Here is a 21337-nt window from a genome sequence, read left to right on the forward strand (position 1 = left end):
TGTGCTTTGACTTCGGCATGTATGATATCGAAAGCAAAGCAAAAGCAATTCAGAAAAAAGCAAATGCTTTGGCTGCCGTTTTGCTATGAAATTTCGAAAGCAAATTGTGGAAGCACAAAGACAGCGCAGCAGCAGCAAATCAACAGCAATTTGATTATAAATTTGCTGCGAAGCATCGAATTGGCAGAAATAGAGGATATTATATGTATGCGTGCGCAAATCCACTAGTCGCTTACCCTGATAAGCTTTGCACTGATGGCGGAGTTAATATGTACTTAGATAATATACCACGCTGCAAAAGCGTCATGTGCACAACACAGCCAAGCAGATAACAGCACAGCAAAAGCACTATCACAGCAAATCGAAAGCAATAAAATTGTTTAAATAAACTGCCGATAAAAAAACAAAATAAACTTTTCAAAGTTACAGCAAAATCAAAGCAGTTCGAACCGAAATCGAAAATTTCAAAGCTAAGCAAAAGCAAAAATAGTAATGCCGTTGCTGCTTTGCTGACAGTTTTTCAAACCCTGGTAGGTCCCTCCCCTTTGTGTGACAACATCAAGGCGCACGCCACAAATTGGAGGATAAGCTGGGCCCAACATTAGCATATGTGTAAGAGCCAATCTAGTATTATTATATATACATACATACATACATAGTACATACATTGATAAGTAGTATAAACAAAAGAGTCTCACTTTCATAACATCTAATTTCTTTTCATTTTCTATACATTTCAGTTGGCCACCCGTTCAATCGAGCCCTCATTCGGCCTGCTCTTCGGCGATTTGCTGCGCGATCTCGATGTCGGCACCACCGGCGCTGCGGTTATTATGAGCACACTCGATGTGTGCATGAATTTCTCAGGGCTCTTTGTCGGACCGCTACTCAAGGAGTTTTCGTACCGAAAGGTGGCTGTCGCCGGCTCATTATTATGCGGCATAGGCTTGGCGGCCACCTCACCCGCAGCCAGCATGACACACATACTCAGTACGTACAGTGTGATCAACGGCATTGGCGTCGGACTTTCAACATCTGCCGCCTTTGTCGCGCTTAATCACTACTTCAAGAACAAACGCGGACAAGCTGTTGGATTATCCATGGCTGGCACAGCCTTGGGTATGCTGATAATGCCACAACTGGTACGTGTTCTGCTCGAAGCGTTCGGTTTTCGTGGTGCTGTGCTAATGTTGGCCGGTGTAGCATTAAATTCCACAGTCGGTGCTGTGCTCTTGCAGCCCGCCAAGTGGCATATGATCGATGAAGTGATCGATGAGGAAATGATGACGGTGCCGGTGTCGCCACCCACACCGGACGTTAAAGTCATACGGGAGGATGGCAACGAAGAAGACGCGTTACCTGAGCTAAACACGTTACTCTTTTCCAAGCAGCAATATATGCGCAAGAATTACTCTGAAATAGCGATGAACACAATGAATGGTACGCGCACAGGCATGCCAAAGCGTCCCACGTTTCCGCGCATAATGTCGCTAGCCGGCGTGCAATCGGCGGTGAATACTAGCCAGTCTAATTCAGATGTGAATACGACACTACGCAATCGCAAACATTCGGTTACATCGAATCTGTCTTACATGGATTTCACCGGTTCCATACTGCAGGTGCACATGAATGTAGGCGATGAAGAGTTTGAGCGCAATGATCGCGAGTTGAAGCGTGTCAACACTGCGACGGGTGGCATGGCGAATGCGCATCGCGATTCATTCATTAAAATGCGCCCTGCAGAGACTGATCAATATGAAGAATCACCGGAGAAGGAGATGGAGAAGAAACCCGGCTTCTGGCGACGTTTCGCTGATCTCATGGATGTTGATTTATTGCGTGATAAAATATTTCTAAACATACTTTTCGGACTGTCCATCTTCTACGTCGGCGAGATGAATTTCAAAATGGTTACGCCATTCTTTTTTGCCAATCTCGGCTACAATAAAACAGATGTTGCCTTCTGCCTGTCCATAACGGCCATCACAGATATTTTAGCGCGTATAATACTCCCGCCCATATTCGATCGTACTACCATCAAGAAGCGCACTGTGTTCTTGGTTTCCATCATCTTTGTGGGCATCACCCGTTCGAGTAAGTATAATTATTGGTTCATTGATACATGTCAATAGCATGTCATACGGAGTTCACTTGGGCTGAAATATATTTGCTCCCTTCTTCATAGCAACTTAAGCGTAGCTAATAGCGGCAAGGTTCTCACATACATACATACATGGGGAAAACGTCGAACACCTTTCTTTATTTAACTTTTTGTACTGGGTCTGGCGCAGAGCTGACTGGATGAAGGGTCCTGTACAGGTCGAAATTCAAACGTTTTCCTAGTTTTTAAGAGCCTTGGAGCCGAAAAATGTTCTGCTTTTGAACTAAAACGTCACTAAATTTTTTTATATTTTTGAAGGACTTCGGCAGGACTTAGAGTTGACCCGACACATTCCAGTTTATCGATAAATTTCAATAAATTGATACGTATCGATAATTCAATTAATTTCAAAAACACTAAAATCCGATAACTCAACAAAATTCGATAAAACGACTAATTTCGAAAACTCTGAAATTCTAGGGCCCGAAAAATTTCGATTACTCAAAAATGGATACCTTTATAAGTCTTTAATTTTGACGCTCCATATTTTTCGAAAGTTATCAAAAATTTCGATAACTCGTTGTTCTCTGTTAACACGATAAAATTCGATAAGCAGTAATAACTCGATAAACTTATATAACCTTGATAAATCGATATATTTTGAAAATTCCATAAACTTCGATTGGATAAATCGACCAATTTCAGTAGATCAATAATCATCGATAAGTCAGTAAGTTGAAAAAACTCGATGCATTACGATAACTCGATAAACTTCGGTAAGTGTATAAATAATGAGAATTCAATAAATATCGATAAATTGATAAATTTTTTAACTTGAAATATTCCGGTATAATATAAAATAAATATATTGTATAGCTCGATAGCTAACCGTTAATTTCGACAACTCAATAAACACTGATCAATTTGAATAATTCGATACGTTGCGATAACTCGATAAATTTCGATAGCTAAACTTCCATGATTCGATAAATTTCGATGCCATGGAAACTCCTTTCTTCTACAAAAAAGTACCCAAATGGTGTTCATGGTTTTGAAATTTTTCGGTAGAATCCCCAAACGAACGGAGACAAAATTTATGTTAGCGTACTTATATATACTAAATAGATGCTTTTTGAGTAGGACTGCACCATAAGGAGGGCTAAGGGAAGGGTAAAACCCCTTTGGTGGTGCCCCGAACTTGGTAATCTTAGGAAATGGGAGAGAGATACTTTTAGGCTAGCAAAATGTGCGGACTCTAACGAGTTTTGAGACTAGGACAGGGATCTTCTACAAGAAAGACATACCTAGTGAGAAAAAAACTCATAGCAGAATTTCTGCAATTGAATCGGGAGCTCCACCGAACCAGAGTTCTGTAAACCAAAGACTCATTTAAAAGTTCGTCGGCGAGTGAACTCCAAGAGGCGAGAAATTTCACGATATTTTATTACAGGAGGAGGTGGCCTTGCTGTAGAAATGGTGAGGCCATTCAGATTAGAGTGGGTTTTGAGCGCTGGACTGGCTATGCAACATCTTTGAAAGCGTTCTTAGGTTGACTTACGTTTCATCGACTTAAGGGATTGCGAGGATGGTGATCTTGGCAAAAGTGAGCAGAAGTGGGCACGCATACCCCATGAACTATTGGCACATTAGCCTAACATCCCTTCTTTAAAATACTCTATAGACTTACCTATATGTAAAACAACGAGTAGCGGGGCGCATGTTCTCAAAGGCACAACATGCTTACACACATAGGGATGATAGGTAGATACCACCCTACACAATGTTATTAGACGAATTGAGGTGGGTCTTTAACTTCTGTAGAATAGCGTGCGTCAAATATTGACTTCACTATGTTTATTACAATATGGTGTTTCATACATAAAGCCTGAAGTTCATACTGTATAGCCAAATAAATATAAAGTTCTTAAAAATTTTCATTTTGAATGACTCAAACCCAATAAGACTCAAAGATGTAACTATTTATAATTTAATATTTAATTGCAGTTATGGCTGAGCAAACCGGGTGGACCCAACTGATGGTTTGGCTATCGATATGTGGTTTCTTCCGTGGCTCCGCCTTGGCCAATTTCACACTAACTGTTTCCGAGTACTGTTCGCTGGAGAAATTACCCTCCGCTTTCGGTTGGCATTTGGTTGGCAAAGCCGTATTTGTCATCTGTCTGGGGCCGCTGATCGGTAAGTGCAAACAGGTTATGTTTATTGTTTTTTTTTTGTGCGTTTTGGAGAAGACTCTTATTTAATGCATGCATATAACTCTTATCTCCACCAAAACAGGTCTTATACGTGACGTCACAACCAGTTACCCCATTTGTATACACGCACAAACAGTTTGTATATTCCTTTGTGTTATCGCCTGGACGATCGAGTATGCGATCACATATTTGAAAGAGAAGAAGCAAACGACGGCAGAGGGTGGCATTAATGCCACAATTGGACCAGAAACTATTATCAAACACTAACACGTGCTTAATACGAGTATCACAGGATAGTTAAGAAATACATACATGCATATTTTTATAAAAATATTTCAGTGAAACTTACACTAAACTACATACTTGTATGAGGAATACAAGCATGCAGATACGCGCAAAGGCATTTATGTATGTACATCTGGTAAATGTTCGTTTATGCAACGGAAAAAATAGTTATGTAGTTAACAAAATGAAGACGAGTATATTAATAATTAAATATAGTACCTATGTAGGCATGTATGTACGTATGTGAGTTAGAATGTAATGAATAAGCGCAATTCACAAATAATGAAATGATCGATAATGAAGTGCTTAAATCCACATGCATTCGTTTGTATGGATGTTTACTTACATGTATGTATGTATGTATGTATGTATGTGTGAAATTTGCAATTTTCAATGTGATAGTTCAAATTATGCTTATAGATCGTAAGGTTAGACGTACGATGAGTGTGTCTGTCGGTGTTACACTGAAATTGTACTATTTTTTTATACAACTTTCTAACAAACACAATAACTACCTACAATAAATACATTTGTAATGAAAATGTGTTAGAAAATAAACGTTGAACTTGATCGTATAGGTATTCATTACCTTATTATAGAAAGGCCCTAAGTAATTTTCTTTCGAAATTCAACTCTGTACAAAAGTCGGCAGATTACTGAACAAAAACCTTATCAAATTTAAAATCAACAACTACATCAAAAAATTTGTTTCTGTGTTTATTAAAAAAAAACACACAACTGAAGAACTTTTGTTTTTTATAGTTTTTTAGCCAGGGACGGTAATCATTATGACTAAAATAATTTAAATCAGCATTTAATCATTATTTTATGGTTTTTATTTTTTTCGCTTAAAAATAATAATTACTATTGAGTTTAATTTTTTCGCTCAACGGAAGTAATTATTATTTGATTTTTATTTTACTTAAAAATAATTCTTATTTATGAAATTTAAAAAGCCTAACAGACGCAACTAACTAAAATGCTGCCGAAAATTTCGGGACTTAAGTATTTTCTTTTATTAGAGTGCCGCTACCTCTGAAAAAAATGCGTCGGAAATCACGCTGGTATAACTTTTGAGTTTTTTGAATGATCATTATTCATTAGTAATTATTTTTTTTGAGCGAAATAATAAAAATCGTAAAACAATCATTATTTTTGATCGAAAAAATAAAAATCAATAAATAATAGTTTCTCAAATATTAATTACTATTTTTAATCGTTATTGGTTAAACTTGAAAAATAAAAATCATTGTGAAATACAGTAGGACGTACGAGCACAAATTCGTGAGTATAATTAAAATTGTTTTGCGATGATTACAAGTTGTTGATTTTTTTGGTTAAAATTTAAAAAATAATGATGATTTTCCGTCCCTGTTTATAACTACGCCGGAAAGAAACAAAAATTTTTGATAGAGCGTTTCTATATTAAAGTAACGATATGTAGAACAGAAATGTTAAAAAGAAGGAATTTGAAAACAAATGCGGAAGTATTACTTAAGTATGTAGGTGTGTGACAAAATCAATAAATAATCGAAAGAATAATTAATTTCATTAATCCTAGTTTTTTAGGTTATTTACGTTAATGCATAATTTCCTAATGGACTATCGATTTAGTTAAGAGAAAGCAGTGACTTCAAGTACACACATATGTATGTACATTTGTATTTATAAATAGCATTAATAGCAACATATTTTTTTCAAACTAATCCAATTTGTAATGGCAACATCTAACTTTTTGTTAGCCTTTTTTTTTTTGTTTTGGAAGAAAATTCCTTATATTTATTTTTTTTCGTTTAATAAAAAAGTACTTAATCGTACTTGAATACTTTGTAATTATAAGCAATTTTTTTTGTAACATAATGGTACTGAAAACACTTGTAATTAAAAAAAAAACACATTCGACTAAGTTTATAAGAACAAACCATTGAAAAGTATAGAGTAGAACGGACTAATAAAAACGATATTACCAACGTAATTTTATTTAGATATTCAATAAATAAATATTTGCCAGTACTTATACTGAAAAGTGAAGATGTAAATTTTAGTTTAAAAAAATCGCATCCAAATGATACGGGTATGTACGAAAATATACATACATACAATAAAGATAATATATATTTATTTAATAAGTTGATAATGAATTATAGAGTTTTTTTTGCAAAAAATGGATTCCGTAAGTATCTTAAACACCCCTTTAAAGTGGTGAGCCTTTAATTCTATTACCGTTAGGGGTTGATTGATTTTTAGTTCTTGTGTATGTATTAGAGCGTACCACCTTACCAGTAAACAAAGAAAGTTCACCGTACACCACCCGATCTTAAGTATTTTTGCAAGGTTATTACAAAAAAAAAAAAAATAATAAAAGAATTGAATTTATAGTAGAATAGTTCATAAGAAGACAAAGATGATTCTAAGAAAAAGAATTTAAGTTCACAAGGTACATCGTACGTATGATAATCGAAATTAAAAAAAAAAATTTAATTACCAAAATATTTGAATAACCAATCTTCTTTCTGTATTGCCCTCATCCAAATTTCGATAACATTCCATCTTATGTTCTATTGAGTTATTGCCAACGCATTACTTATCTGTTCCTATCAAAAAATACCGGTCCTAGAAGAAAAATTGTGGGGGCCAAAGTTGTAGGAAATTTAATTTTCTTCAAGTCTAACCTTACTTATTTATGCCGTAGATTTGAAAATGAACGAGATATAATGAAATATTTTGAGATTGCCGCTTGTTTCAAGTTTATTTCGAAAACTATCAATTTTAGAAGGAAAATTATGAGGACCAAACTTGTTAGAATTGAATTTCCTACAACTTTTGTTCTTATGATGTTTCTTAAAAATTAAAAATGGCCAAATTATTCAATGAAAACATTTTTTTCGAAAAACAAAGTTTACACAATTTTTTTTTATTTTATTTTTTTTGGGGCCCTGACTGGCCTTAGGCGAGGCAGCAGGCCCATTTCGTGTTCCCTCATGCATGAAGTCACCAAATATATGTATGGCCTCTGGGACCCCTACTCTACTCGGTTTAGTTTGATGGGCTCTCCTACTATTATATAAGTTCGCCTTGGCCAAATCTATGTAGGTGTCACTTTTTTAATTTTTCGGTTATTGTTGTTGTAGCGGCTTGTCCGTCAACGTTGTCGTCAGGCTCAGCTAAGGGGAAGTCCAGGAAGTGTGCAACTTCCACGGGGGCGTTAGCTGGTTAGATACGAACAGACGGATGAAGTCTAGAGGTTCATTAAACAACCTCTGAACCCAATTGCATACCGATAGATCTTCAACGGCATTCACAGGTCGGGATTCTATGTAACTCAAGACTGACGCCCTGTGAATGCCGTTTAAGGCCCATCGGTATGCAGTTGGGTACAGAGGTTGTAGGCAGGGTAGGCTTCTTGCAGCGAATAAGTGAGAGAGTTCGGAGAGGCAACCGTTTACTTTCGCCACAAGTTATCTGGGTGTTAATGGCGTTAAGGTGCTTTGTTTGTGCTAAGTACTTTATGGAGCCCATGCTGATGCGTCGCTGTGTAGTGCGGCAGGGAAAGGAGAGTTATCGGGCGATAAGGTTTCCCCGGTTTAGGCAGTGGGACTACCGTTTCCGTTTTTCGGAATGATGAGGGTGGCCATAGACAGATTGAAGACCTTAGTTAAATAATCTGCTCTCGGAGGACCCAATTTTTCCAGCGTCAGCATGCAAATTCCCTCCGGACCTATGGCTTTGGAGACTTTCGCCTTCCCGATGGCTACCTGAACTTCACCGCTGGTGAAAACAAGAGGCGCATTGGGTGTTGGCCTTCTGGTTAAACGACGTTTGTCATGGTTGACCAAAGCTTGCTCACACCGGAGGTGAAGCTGCAAGTCTTCAAACACTCTTCCCATTTCTTCCGCTTATGTTCGTTCACAAGTTGCCAAATCTCACTGAAAAGGGGATTTCCGGGATCGGCCTGACGAAGGTTGTCACGCTCATCGGCTGGAACAGCCGCTTCAGCTGGAAAATTCCGACGGGAGTCCGAAATGCATCCGGCTGGATTGAAGCGATCTGTAGCAGCAGTGACAACCCTTGCAGAACTTTCGCTCCCCTATGTGAACGTCGGTTGGTGTGGGAAGGGCAGAGAAGGTTTTTTGAGTAACTTCCGCAAAGCCGTTCCGATCAGGTTTAGAAAAGTTGATTTATGTTGACAAGTTGATCAGTATGTCGAATCGCCTATCTGCTCAGCCAACTGTGTTCCCCTACGATCATTCGACAGGCTTGAATGCAACTACGCCTCTTGGACCGCAACTATCAAAATGCCATTCCGGCTTTTGAATACGGTTACCTCCTCGATCTATTTTTGAAATCCGTCGCAGTTGAACTGTAATATCTTTGTGTGTCTAGGGAGACTGGTTGCAATTTGTAGTGTAAAGGAGTGTTTTTTCCTTCTGGCCGCCTGCTGTATGTGCTGCTGTAGAGGGAGCCAATCTCGCGTCAAATCTCGCGTGGCGTACAGTCCGGAACATGCCCTAAAGTGGCACTAGCCACTGGCACGTGACTGATGTCATATGCTGGACCGACACATCAGAGCAGATTGTTGGAGGGACTAGGAGTTGTCGGCAGTGGCATGTTGGTGGGAGTACGGTTTCCTCTGTGCGTGTGTGTTGTATTGGAGTGTGTGTGTGTTATATTGGAGTGTGGTTGTGTTGGTGTTGGCTTGCTCGGTCGAACTACGGTGTGCCGTGGAGGCGGTCCGATTAGTACCACATGGGCCACGTAAGACGTGGTGCACTGCCGATGAGTTCTTAAGCCCGAGCAAGTGCGGCGGTGGAGTCATTCCGGTACGTAGAATAAGATGCCGTGGGAATGACACCTACATTTGGCAATCAATAACTTTTAGAAATAGCTCTATTGGAATAATCAAAATACTTCCGGGGCTAAATTTTAATAAATTTTATATAGCTTTAATTTACTGACATTAGGGTGGAGGAACTGAAATCTGAAACAAAAAACTTTTCTCCTTGAGACAAAAATAGCGATATGAAATAAAATTTAAAAAGGCGACGCCTACGTTCGACAAAACAAAAAAAAAAACCGAAATCGCCTCGCAAAATATTTAGATTCAGTGGTGTAGGGTGCATTTTATCATTATACTTATATATAAATATATATATGTATATATCAGATCAAAGGTATTTTAATTAATAAAGATCGGTTCAAAATTTTTGATAAATAGGCTTTTAAATATTTCGAATATTCTACTTTTACCCCTCCCTAACACCCCCTATTAATCTTCACCAAAAAAATGTGTGTGTCAGAGGAGGCGGGCCACGCCCACCTTTTGTTTTTCTAGCTCAAGGGGCGGGTTTTAACACACTTAAAACATATATCGTCGCAAAACCTCCCATCGACTAATTGCAAAACCGCCTATCTATCGAAAAACTTTTTTTCTTGATAGCCGGCTAGCTATTATTTTACAATCTGTTGTTTTAATACCGATTTTATTCATAATTCTCGATGCCTGGAGTTCAGGGTTATCAAATCTCATTTTTGTCACTATGGAGATTTATGCTGTTTTGCAACTGGTCGATGGGCGGTTTTGCAAAAACAACGACGATATTATTTATTTCTCCTATATGTTTTGCGATTTCACAAAAATATTTGATTGCGTCAGAGCGTAAAGGGTAACGTAACGCACTCTTTACGTTGGGGCTTCGATGCAACTCTGCGCAATTTGTTTATCCAGCTGTCAATTGGGTCAGCTGTTATATTGCACCAGCATACAAATCGAGGAATTTATAAAAATTATTATTGCAAAAAGGAATTGTTACAATGGTGATACAACAAATTAAGACACTATTACTAAGTATTGTTAAGCTGCTGCGACGAATGATGTGTTGTTTCTCTTTCGGAAGACGAAGAAAACCGAGTTTCTCAGAACCAATGGAAATAAAAGTTGTGATAGGTGATGGTCAAGAGGCGGTGCCGGTAGGAAAGCAGTCACCCAATTGGAATCGGACACAGCAACAACAACACGTACACACATATGCTTTCCTTATGGTTTGTGTTGATAATTCAATTGATATAATTAAATATGTGCACAGGTGGAACGCGATTGGAATTCTTGGGATGAAAGTCCGCGCACTGTGACGGAGCATATCGAACAATATCGTCAACGACTGGCTAAGCCACCAACTCCGCCACCAGCTGAGCAAGAGCCAGATTTCTTTACTGTAAGTCCCGTAGTATTTGATATTTATTTTGTACATTCACTGCATCCCCATTATAGGAATTAGCACCTGTTATACAACCTCAAATTAAATATTACTTGGGCGACAATAGTAATGATAAAACCGACTTTTCACGCCTAGAAGCAAAGAGTGATGTGCCAATAGCAATGAATGTAATTATCTTAAAGGCCACTATACGAAAAAACTTTGCAAATTATATTTTTCTTTCTACAGGCGGATCTAGAAGATTGGGTAGACGATGCTATCGATGGTGGCTGGGACGAACTTGACACAGAGCAAACTAAGCAGTTGATACGTGAAAAACGACGTGAAATGCGCCAACAACGTCAACAAAAAAACTTCAAAACTGCCGGAATTGAAGCATCAAAAATAGTTATTGGTGTCCAGCATAGTCGTACATAGTATTGGTGGACGGAGGGTAACCACAACGAAAATCATGACACGCATGCACGCGACAAAGTGATATGGCATGAAACATTGTAATGAAGTTACTTCATTCACGCAAATTTTGGGCAAAAGCAAATGTAAATACACATGGAAACTATATACACAAACAAATCAACGCAAACACTCGCAAAGTGCATGAATTGTTTTTCTTTAGTTTGTACTATCCATTTTTTACATAAATAGTTTATGGAACCCGTGGATAAATGGAATGTAAGGATTTGAATGTTAATTTAACTACATTCCGTAAAAGCTATAATGGATTAGGACGTTATGTTGGATATATGTTTGATTCTTGGTTATACAGTTCCAGTTAGTTAGACTAGTGTAATATGTATTATTTATTATGTACAAAATGGTTTATCACAGACCAAGCATATTTACATGAATGCTAATAAATAGAACTTAAGGCTTAATAAAATTTTACTACATACAAACAAGATAAGTATGTGATTTCGATTGGAATGAATTTGCATGCCTCTTCAAGGGTATGAGGATAAATTGCCACCTTTTTTCATTCAACGCAATTGGTTTACCTATTTTACCACTTTCGGAAATGTAAAATTATGTCCCCTGAAGTTTTGTGGTAAGCATTTGCTTGCACCACAAACTAACTTGCAACGATTTCCTGAATGTAGTGAAGTGTGAAACGTTGCGGTTTCATTGCAAAAAAGAAAATAGCCGGTAGTGTACCTAGCAGTAACAAACATGAAGTTGCATTTATAAAGGCAGCAAATACAGGTGAATTTTGTCATTCACTTTTGAAAACCCGTGGCAATGGTAGGTGTTCTTCAAATAATTGTTATAAAAAACCATTTTTTTTTATAAAAACGACTTACTTTAGATGAACTTACCTTTGCTGATCCCAGTGGTCTCCTTGTTTGCTTTACGATTAAGTGCGAGCCAAGTATTGCACCCGAGCACACAACAAAGTTTTTGGGAATCATTTGCACCTGGAGAGCTGTTGCGACTCTTGGAACGCTCGAGCTTATCATTTCCGAGTATACCAAACACTGTAGCACAACGCAGATCGGATGTGAGTTCGGCCGCATTCACATTACCCGCCAAGCTGGATACCAACTTTTCACCAACGCCAGATTCATCAACCGATAACACATACCCCGCGGAAGATCAATTAAATGCACCGTCAAGTAATGAATTCAATTACGATAAGGCTTATGAAGATTTTGTGCGTCACTATTTTAGCGACAAACTAGGAGAAGATAACGACTCTAGTGGAAACAATAAAGAACCCCTAGATGGCGAAGGTAGTGAAAGCGAAGAACAACGTTTTGAAACGGAAGACAATTCTTCATCTGCGGAAACGGAACCGCTTACGGAGGAAACGAAAAATCGTTCACAGCGCAAAACAAAGGAAAAATGTCGCCGTGTTAGAAAACACAAGCAAAATTGTCTGATTTGTGAAAATGCTCGCAGTGGCGAAAAATCGGAATCATGCTCCTTCTCACGTGCAAGTGAACCACAGAATTATTCGTTCGAGAGGGAACGCAGTTATAAGAAACAGCGTGATACTGACGAGCCTACATCACATAGTGCTGAGCAAACGTCTTTGGAAGAAATGGAAGCCGCCGGAGCGGACAAAAGTGTTGAAAAGCTTAATAAAAGTGTTTATAAAGGCAAGCACGTGCAGGTAAAACTCCCAAAAGACAGCAGCACTTGCATACAAATGCTGAGGCGTGGAAAAATTTGCTACCAGTGCGTGGATGGTGATGGTACGACTACTAAATGCTACGTGCCCCGGGAAAGGAGCAGTGGAAGCGCGGCCAACAGGTCACGTCCAGCTAAAGGGAAGGAACATAAAGTCCAAAAAACTCAACAACGTATTTACAAACGCACAATATCTTATTCATTTGAAAAGGGTCCAAATGGCACTGCAGCAAGCGAATCGCCAAGTGATGCCGGCATGTTGGAAAACACGGACACAGCAAGCAGTGCACCACATTTGAAAGAAAAAATATTCATTAAGGTAGTTAAGCAAAATGAAACCATCGGAGTATAAGGTTTCGGAAGTGCGCCTCGAGAGCTCCAAGTATTTTTATGAATTAAAAAAGCGCGAGTGTGCGTTCCTATGAATATCACTATATAAAGTAAAGAACTCTTCAAATTAGTCGTTGCTACTTGATAGAACACACAGAACTTCTGATGCAATAAAAATTTAAGCGTGGAAAACCCGCGCTAATGCAAAAAAAAAATTTTGTCGAAATCACGCACTCTAACACTGAATAAAATTTCACTGTATTACTTTTCACTCATTCACTCACTTTCTATTCACGTTATCACATTTAGTTTGTATTAATTTTGATAATTTGTTAATTTTTCCCAAAATTTTGCGAATAAAACTGCGAACCGCCCGCGCCGTGAAAAACTAACTGTTTAGTAAGTTGGGCTGTCAAATTGATGTGGGGGAGAGTGAAAAAGAAACGGAACTGTGTAAACGGAATGGAATTGTAGATGCGGAAATAGTCACAACAACACAAAAGCCGCCATCGAATTTTTCGCTCAGCGAGCGGAACTTCAACATAGCGAGCAGGGAAGTGGCGAATCGATGACTGCCTTGCAAATTGTTCGCTAAGGACCGGAACTAAAAAAAAGCGAACATACAATTGGCGAATCGGTGGTGGCTTGATAACCTTTAATAACGACAGGTTGAACATCTGGGCATTTTTGGTTTTTTTTTTTGTGTAAAAAATTGAAGTTTCGTCTTGCATGTGGCTTGTGTGATTGATGCCTGGTTTCGCCCAAGCCGAATTCATATAAGGTGGTATCGATTCTACAAATACAAGAATTACTTGTACTTTGTTTTTGCTTTTAGCGGGCTATTGTCAAATTTCAGCTATTCTTCCCCGAATGAAAAAGGGCGGCAGAAAATACAAACACTCTGCCGTTTTCACTCACTCACTAGTGAAATACAAAAATTTTGATAATCAAACGATACACACAGCTGATGAAACAACACCACCTTATGTAAATTCGCCTTGGTTTCGCCAGTGAATTTAAAGATTTATCAGATTGAAAATGAAAAATTTTCCTAACAAAATTTATTTTAAATTTCAAAAGGCTGGTAAATTTAAAATTGATTAGTGCTACCGGGCATGACTGCGCGTGTTTAAAAAATGGCAATTTTACACATTTTTATACTTTCCCACGACTATCAGGGGGTCTACTCTGTAATGCGATGCGATAGTACTACCTTACCAGATCGACCAGGGAAACCTAACGAGGACTATCACCGCCTACTGTCGTAGTGACAACGATGAAAATGGCTTTAAATTAAAAACTGGTGACAAAAACAAATCGTTTCGATTTCTATAGAATGCTGTAATAGTCCAGTTTGTTACTTAAGTCTTTTGTTTTGGTACAATTTAAAAATCGTATGCAGTTATTGGAAAAATGTCTTTTAGTAGGTACGTAGCAAACCAAAATATTGACTTTTTAAATTGTTGTTGTTGTTGCCAGTAGTGCTGCTACAACAACAACAGCTGCGCTTTTGTTATACGTAAAATCCCGTTAAACTTCATTTTATGTACATACTTCCATTTTTATTCTAATCATTTAAAATAATTAACACCCTCTGTATGTAAAAATAAACCTTTATTTATAAAATAAGGTTATCATTATATCATAATACAATAATAATGTCTGCTTCACTTTATAATCGTACTTTGCACAGTGCAAATCGGCTGGTAGAGCGACATGCTGCGCACGTGCATTTGCACTCTCCTCTTAAAAAAAAATGCCTTGACTTTTTGTCAAAGGTAATAAATTAATAAATTACAATACATAGCATACATATGTAAGTTATTGTTGCTTTGTGTTACAAGACGAAATAATTAATTTTAGTTTGTATCTATTTAGGTTTGCATGTATGTATGTATATTGCTTAACGCCATACATATTTATGTACTTGTAGTTCCAGCCGTTAACGGTCATTCTTATTATTGCTGAAGAATAGTTGCTTTTCTTTAATAATTTTCTTAATTCAATCATTCTTTTTTTGCATTATTGGTTGCTGCTTACAGATGCTTATTTTATATATTTATATGTATATGTTTACAATTTTACTCTTCCTATTTAAAGTATATAGACATGGTGGCCGCCCGATAATTGATCATTAGTTACTGTTTGTATTGTTAATGTTGTTACTGTTACTATTGTTGTGGCTATTTGTGTTGTTGATGGTAACATCGTTCACCACAGCAATTGGTTCTTGATTCTGATTTGGCACGCTATCCATGTTGGGAATATAGTCCAACGCCATCATGCAGGCGAATACTGTCATCACCATTTTGGGTTTCACTTCCGTTATATCTTCGGGTAGAGCGTAAACGCGTGCACCGATCTTACGCGCCATGGAAATTGCATATTTAGCATTGGCCAAATTGTCCTGTAAGAAAATATGAAATAGTTACGAGTGAAGCATATTTATCTACATATGTGTTAATATAGCTCTTTTGTATTTTCACAAACCTCTTCTGTGCCACCGGTTCGCACCAATTCATAGTTTATGCTGCCCTCCTTAATGGAATCAATCAAATCGATCACAATTTTACCATCGGCAATAGCTGAGTCGTTGAAGTTCTTTAAGCTGGATGTCTTGCCGGCAGCAGACAATTTGCTATTGACCCACTGTACAATTTCCTTCTCGATTATGGGGTTGCCCGAGTTAGCCAGACGCGATAGAATTGACAAAGTGTAGGCGCGCATGAGTTGCCAAATCAAGGCTGCATACGAAAAGAAAGCAATTACGTTAAATATTTAAAAAACCATGATTTCGCCATATATTTTCTCTACTCACCCAAAGTTAAAGTAGCGTTCCCATCATTCAAATCCTGTCCAGCAATACCGACCAGTGAAAATTTGAGCTGTTTGCCCAAGTCTACAGCATAATTGCAATTCTCCAATTTTTCCATGAATTTTCGCAGCGGCGTAAAACGCTTGTGCACACGTGGCCAATTCACAATACCTGGCTTGATGATATCGAACAGCTGGAAGATAACCAAACCGTCAGCAAGATCCGAGTACAACCAGTTGACGTGTGGTGAAACGCCCATGGAATTCATCCAGTTTCTGTAAGCTATTAGTGAATGAATAGTAGAAAATAAGAAATAGGTTTGAATTAGTGATTTCGAAACTTTTTGCAATTCAATTAATCCCGAAAAACAAAGTACATAGAAGGTTATTTAAAATTGATCAAAAGGCTCTATGGTTATTGGCGCTAGTTACGCACTACTACATATTCTTGACTTTATTTCACATATCCATTCCACACTACTTACTTTTCTCCTCGCGTGTCTCTTCGATGGACTCCAGCCCATCGATTTGTTCGGGTCTGTCCAGTCCTGGATGGTTGTTGAACAGGTTCGCAACGAAGGCCAAATTCAACTTGTAGACCCCATTGACAACGTCCTGCGGTGTCAAGAAGCTGCGACAGTTTAATTTGGCCGCCTGTTGCAACATTATCTCCGCACGCGACGTCAGATCAGACTCACGCAAGGCATCTAAATTCACATCGGCATCATTGCCAGCAATCTGCTTCAGCAAATGGGAATAAATCTCCGAGTCAACAATATCTGATTGGAAGTTGGTGCAGCGACGTGAAATGCCAGCACGTTCCAAGTGATGATTGACCCAACGCAGCAGTATGGCTTCAGGCGACAGCTTCATCAAATCCTCCAAGCGTTCATTATCGAACAGTAGGCCAGCCAAGCCAGGGCAGCTGTCGAGTGTAATGTGGCTGAAGAGACCAATGCGTATAATTTGCCACAGCAAACCCAAGACCAAATGTGGTTTGCCCTTGGCCAGATCGTGTGCATCGATGTTGACGATATTGCAGCCGATTGCTTGTGATGAAACGAGCGCCAGCGTCAAGTTCTCAAACTCTCTATAGACAGTTAAATTCTTCTTATTGATGGCACGTTCATCGATAGTGTCCGGGCAGGAGTGATTGATGATCTTGCAGAGTAAGATGCCATCCTTGATCGCATGATAAAGGTGCTTTCCCTCAGCGTCGATTGGTAGCAGATGTTTTAGATCTTGATCGTGACCCAAATTCGAATTTATCCAATCGGAAAAGGCCAATTGCTCTTCCAGGCGTACTGAATGTGTGGTGCCCTCAGAGGATATACTTGACATGCCACCCAATGTTTCGAGGTTCTCTTTCTTTGAAACGACGGTTTTGAAAGTGCTCGCCACATCTTTGGATTTGAGGTCGAGACAGAGGTTTTCAAATTCCTCGATATTGAGTTTACCCTGATGCGATGTGCGTTGCTTATTTTGGAACTCATCGATCATTTCACGCACCTGGTAGCCAGGCAATTTGAAACCGACCTGATCTAGTGCCTCCTTCAGTTCGCTCAAGTCAATGAAGCCATCTTTGTTGGCATCGATCTAGAAAGAAGGCAAAAATTTAGATAAGATAATGCAATACTTTATTAAATATATCTACATATAAAATTCTGTGAATACGTATGTAAGTAAGATATACAAGAAGAGGAAACCTAAAATGGAATGAGTTGGTCAAAAAAACAAAAACAAAAACAAAAACAAAACGAATTGAGGCATATAATTTGCATGAGTCATGCATTGGCCCTCGATATATTCAATTTACATTTTTGTGACGAATCGCAGTTGCGGCCAAAGACAGCGAAGCAGTTGCGGGTGATTTCAGCGCGCAATCAAATCAAAGCATACATACATACATTCAAAAGCAACAGAAATGTATGCAGTACATACATATGTATGTGCATAGGTCAGATACGGCAGCTAGTAAATCACCCATAAGACATAAAAATTCCAACAGCAATCCCAGTAAAACAGCAATACAATTTACATACCTACAATAACAACGCAAAGTCGATTCATCGCAGCTACAATTGCGACTGCGGCTGTTTTGGTGACGGCTTGACGTTGGCTTCGCAATGTGTCGTATTTGAAACCGTAAAACCTGGTGCGAAAAACCTGTTTCGTTGCCATTGGGCGCTGGCGGCTTACAACACAACCCACACAACACTGCTGCAAACCACTAGCCGGCAACGCGATAATGACAACGTCCGTACAAGTTTCGAGTGGCAGTGACATTAGCAACGGCAGCGAAGACGTTTACGACGACGGTGGCAGCGTGACAGCGACGCTATTGGTAATGCGCAATAATCGCTTACCTGCCACTGTTCGCATTCGCCGCACACCGCCCACTGCAATCATGTACATATGTATATATGAATTTGTGTGCGTGTGTGCCTTTTTTTCTACCTTTCTTCTGGCATACCAACTATGTATGTATACATTTAAGGAATAGTATGATTTGTTTACTTTGATTAAGGAAGCCTGCCAACGCCAAATAAGGGCAAAGTCAGCCATGGAACTACACTCCCAGTGGTTGATTGACGACCTGGACGGGATTCAAACTGGAATTGGTAGCGTATAAATGTAAACATTATAAGCAGACAACCTTCCAATCCATTCACCATCATCAGTAGCAACATCATCATTATTGCTCACACTTATCGAAAGTTGCTGCTAAGTATGACATGAATCATCTAGCCGAACGCTATAATAAACATATTTATGTTTTATAAGTACATATCTACATACATATGTGTGAGAGCACAGTGGTCAATGTATGTATGTATGTACTCAACTAGTTAGCTAGTAGCTATAAAAAAATTAGATGAATTTTCTCGTAGCCAACACTAAAGTTGAGAAAAAGCAATAAAGTAAATTACGAGTATCGTTTCGCTTCTATAAGGGCTGTAATTTCCGAATTTCCGAATTTTAGAATAGATCCCGTGGGTAAGGGGTTAAAACGGTCGGTCACAGACTTTTTCTGTTTACCGACGAGGAAAAGTTCACTGCTTAAATACTGGAGTTCAAGCAGGATACATCAACTCGGATTGGGTATAGTTTGGGTGTAGTGTTGATGTATTCATGGGAACCATAAAGATCGTTTGTATAATTAAGAATAAAACTCCCTCACGGAAATATATAAGATACACTGAAGATGGCACAACGCCGAAACCGGTTTGTCTGCAAACTAAACTTTACAAGGGATGACGGAAATTCATTCCAAAATAAATCATTAAATACATATAGTCCCCCGCATGCCAGAAACATGAATGTGTAAAAATGAAATTTTGGGAAATCAAGTGTGAGAGTTTTTTTTTTGTAACGAGACTTAACCCTACATTCATGTAATTGACATTGTAAAATATGTGGTTTCTGTGTACTCGTGGTATTGTGGGTTTTGGTATAGTATAGAACATCCAAAGGTTAATCAAGTCAACCCAATAACTCAAAATTCTAACAATATTGATTAGATACCTCATTTTGCACCACCAATAATCATATGCAACACTGTCACGAGTATTTATAACCGGCAAAGGTATTCAAGATAATTATGTTTTTTTTTTGCATGCAAAGCGATAAGATAACCGAATTCAAATGAAATTGAAAACAGTTTGAGTAATAGTGTGAAGGGCAAAAATGGTAATTTTGGTAGGTAAAAATGTTTTAGTTCAAAGTTTAACAACTTGGACGATAAAAAAAAAATCACAAATTGGAATGAGATATGTATTCAATCAAATTTTGAACTTAAATCGTTTTTTGATTCTAATTGAAAATCGGTGAAAATTCATAGGCAAGTATGAAAATTGAACAGACCAATGCACACACTACTTCGAATAACATTATATGTATACAGTAAAATTGCTAAAGAAAATGATAACAAACACCACCAGAATGCTTAGTGCAACGAATACTGGAGACAGCAATGACACATAGAACACAGTAAAAAAAAAAAATAAATGCAATAAATCGTTATTTATAGCTACATATATACATATAAGTTACGCTTGTATGGTCGAGAATAAAATACGTGCTAGATAAGGATAGTGAGGGCATCAAAGAAATTTCAAGTTCATAAATCATTGAAAATAAAAGATTTTTTTTTGGGAATATCTATACTACTTTGTAAATAGTACAGAAATGAACTGAATCTCAAGAAAGTACGCCTTTTCCACTAAAAGCTTAACGCTTTTTGGGTCAAAACATATTAAAAAAAAACTGCATTCAAACTTTTTTAATAAAACTATAAATTAAAAAGTGACCGTTTTAGACCCCTCCGTCGTCAAGGGTTAAATTATTATTATTTTTTTTTTACAAAAATGTGGGAAATCCAATGCCAGTCTGGAATTATAAACTTTAATATAAGGGGCTATTGCTGAACCCATCATAGTCCGTCCGACTTCTCGTGAAATATAGGAAATTAATATATCACTAAATCCGGAAATTTACAAACGTAGTATACATGTACATGACATTAGGGTGCATCATTCTCAATACCATAATAACGATATATAAAATGTATTATATTTTCACACTTCCGCTAAAATATTCAGATATACTTCGATACAATTTTTAAATATTTGTTTGCAGACCTTTTAAGCTAAAACTCTGCTATATGAGGTGATTTTTTGAAACAAATATTTTTAAAAACAAATTTTAATTTTAAAAGACTAACAGCAATTTTCACGAAAGCAAACTGGTGGCAACCCTATTAAAAATATTTGCAATATTTTCATTTTATAATAATTCTATCATTATAACTTAATTATGTAAGTTTTCACCATGTCTGATCAATCTCAATAGTGATTGTAACAAATTTTTACTTTAAATTTATGGAATTTTATTTACAATTACTTTAAATCGGTATATCCAAAAGCTCCTCTTGTATCAAATTGAGCGGTATTTTATTGACATTTTTCGTAAGCTATCCATCTAAACCACAAATCACGACATTTGCACCACTTCCAATGTACTCTCACTTTACCCAAAAAAAAAAAAAAAAACTTACAATTGGCAGCAATTCCTCTAAGGTCTGTTTGTATTCCTCAAAAACTTGATGGTGCTCCACGTCTAAAATGTCCGCCATGTTTAGTTATCGCAAAATATTCCCGAATGTATTATGAAATTTAATTCACCAAACGATTAGATATCGTAAATAGGGAAATCTCGCTGACGTCACTTCCTCGAACACAACACTGTATGTA

At 37.8% G+C, this 21337-nt stretch overlaps 4 protein-coding genes across 7 annotated transcripts; 3 read left to right on the forward strand and 1 right to left on the reverse strand.

The window, feature by feature from the left end:
• Nucleotides 1–746: 746 nt before the first annotated feature.
• On the forward strand, nt 747–5323 carry LOC108375161 (uncharacterized). The gene is made up of 3 exons (XM_017631254.1): nt 747–2094; nt 4106–4297; nt 4397–5323. Exons 1-3 carry the CDS (start codon nt 834–836, stop codon nt 4579–4581), a joined length of 1638 nt encoding a protein of 545 aa, XP_017486743.1. The 5' UTR covers nt 747–833; the 3' UTR covers nt 4582–5323.
• A 5040-nt stretch (nt 5324–10363) lies between these two features.
• On the forward strand, nt 10364–11448 carry LOC108375164 (uncharacterized). The gene is made up of 4 exons (XM_017631259.1): nt 10364–10614; nt 10683–10811; nt 10868–10981; nt 11043–11448. The coding sequence occupies exons 1-4, from the start codon at nt 10411–10413 to the stop codon at nt 11229–11231; spliced, it is 636 nt and encodes a 211-aa protein (XP_017486748.1). The 5' UTR covers nt 10364–10410; the 3' UTR covers nt 11232–11448.
• Nucleotides 11449–12117: 669 nt separating this feature from the next.
• On the forward strand, nt 12118–13293 carry LOC108375160 (uncharacterized). The gene has a single exon (XM_017631253.1). It carries the CDS (start codon nt 12118–12120, stop codon nt 13291–13293), a length of 1176 nt encoding a protein of 391 aa, XP_017486742.1.
• Nucleotides 13294–14866: 1573 nt separating this feature from the next.
• Fim (plastin-2 fimbrin) lies at nt 14867–21234 on the reverse strand. Of its 4 annotated transcripts, none has more exons than XM_017631256.1 (5): nt 21142–21234; nt 16571–17681; nt 16090–16368; nt 15762–16015; nt 14867–15678 (listed from the first exon to the last, which is right to left on the reverse strand). In XM_017631256.1, exons 1-5 carry the CDS (start codon nt 21217–21219, stop codon nt 15406–15408), a joined length of 1995 nt encoding a protein of 664 aa, XP_017486745.1. In that variant the 5' UTR covers nt 21220–21234; the 3' UTR covers nt 14867–15405. The 4 variants fall into 4 exon arrangements, with proteins under 4 accessions (XP_017486745.1, XP_017486744.1, XP_017486746.1 ...); XM_017631255.1 differs by lacking the exon at nt 21142–21234 and adding an exon at nt 17740–17889; XM_017631257.1 differs by lacking the exon at nt 21142–21234 and adding an exon at nt 18603–18665 and having other exon boundaries at nt 14869–15678.
• Between the last annotated feature and the right edge of the window lie 103 nt (nt 21235–21337).

This window comes from Rhagoletis zephyria, unplaced genomic scaffold (assembly GCF_001687245.7).
Source record: "Rhagoletis zephyria isolate East Lansing unplaced genomic scaffold, Rhagoletis_zephyria_1.1 Rzeph_scaffold_08579, whole genome shotgun sequence".
NCBI classification, from domain to species: Eukaryota; Metazoa; Arthropoda; class Insecta; order Diptera; family Tephritidae; genus Rhagoletis; species Rhagoletis zephyria.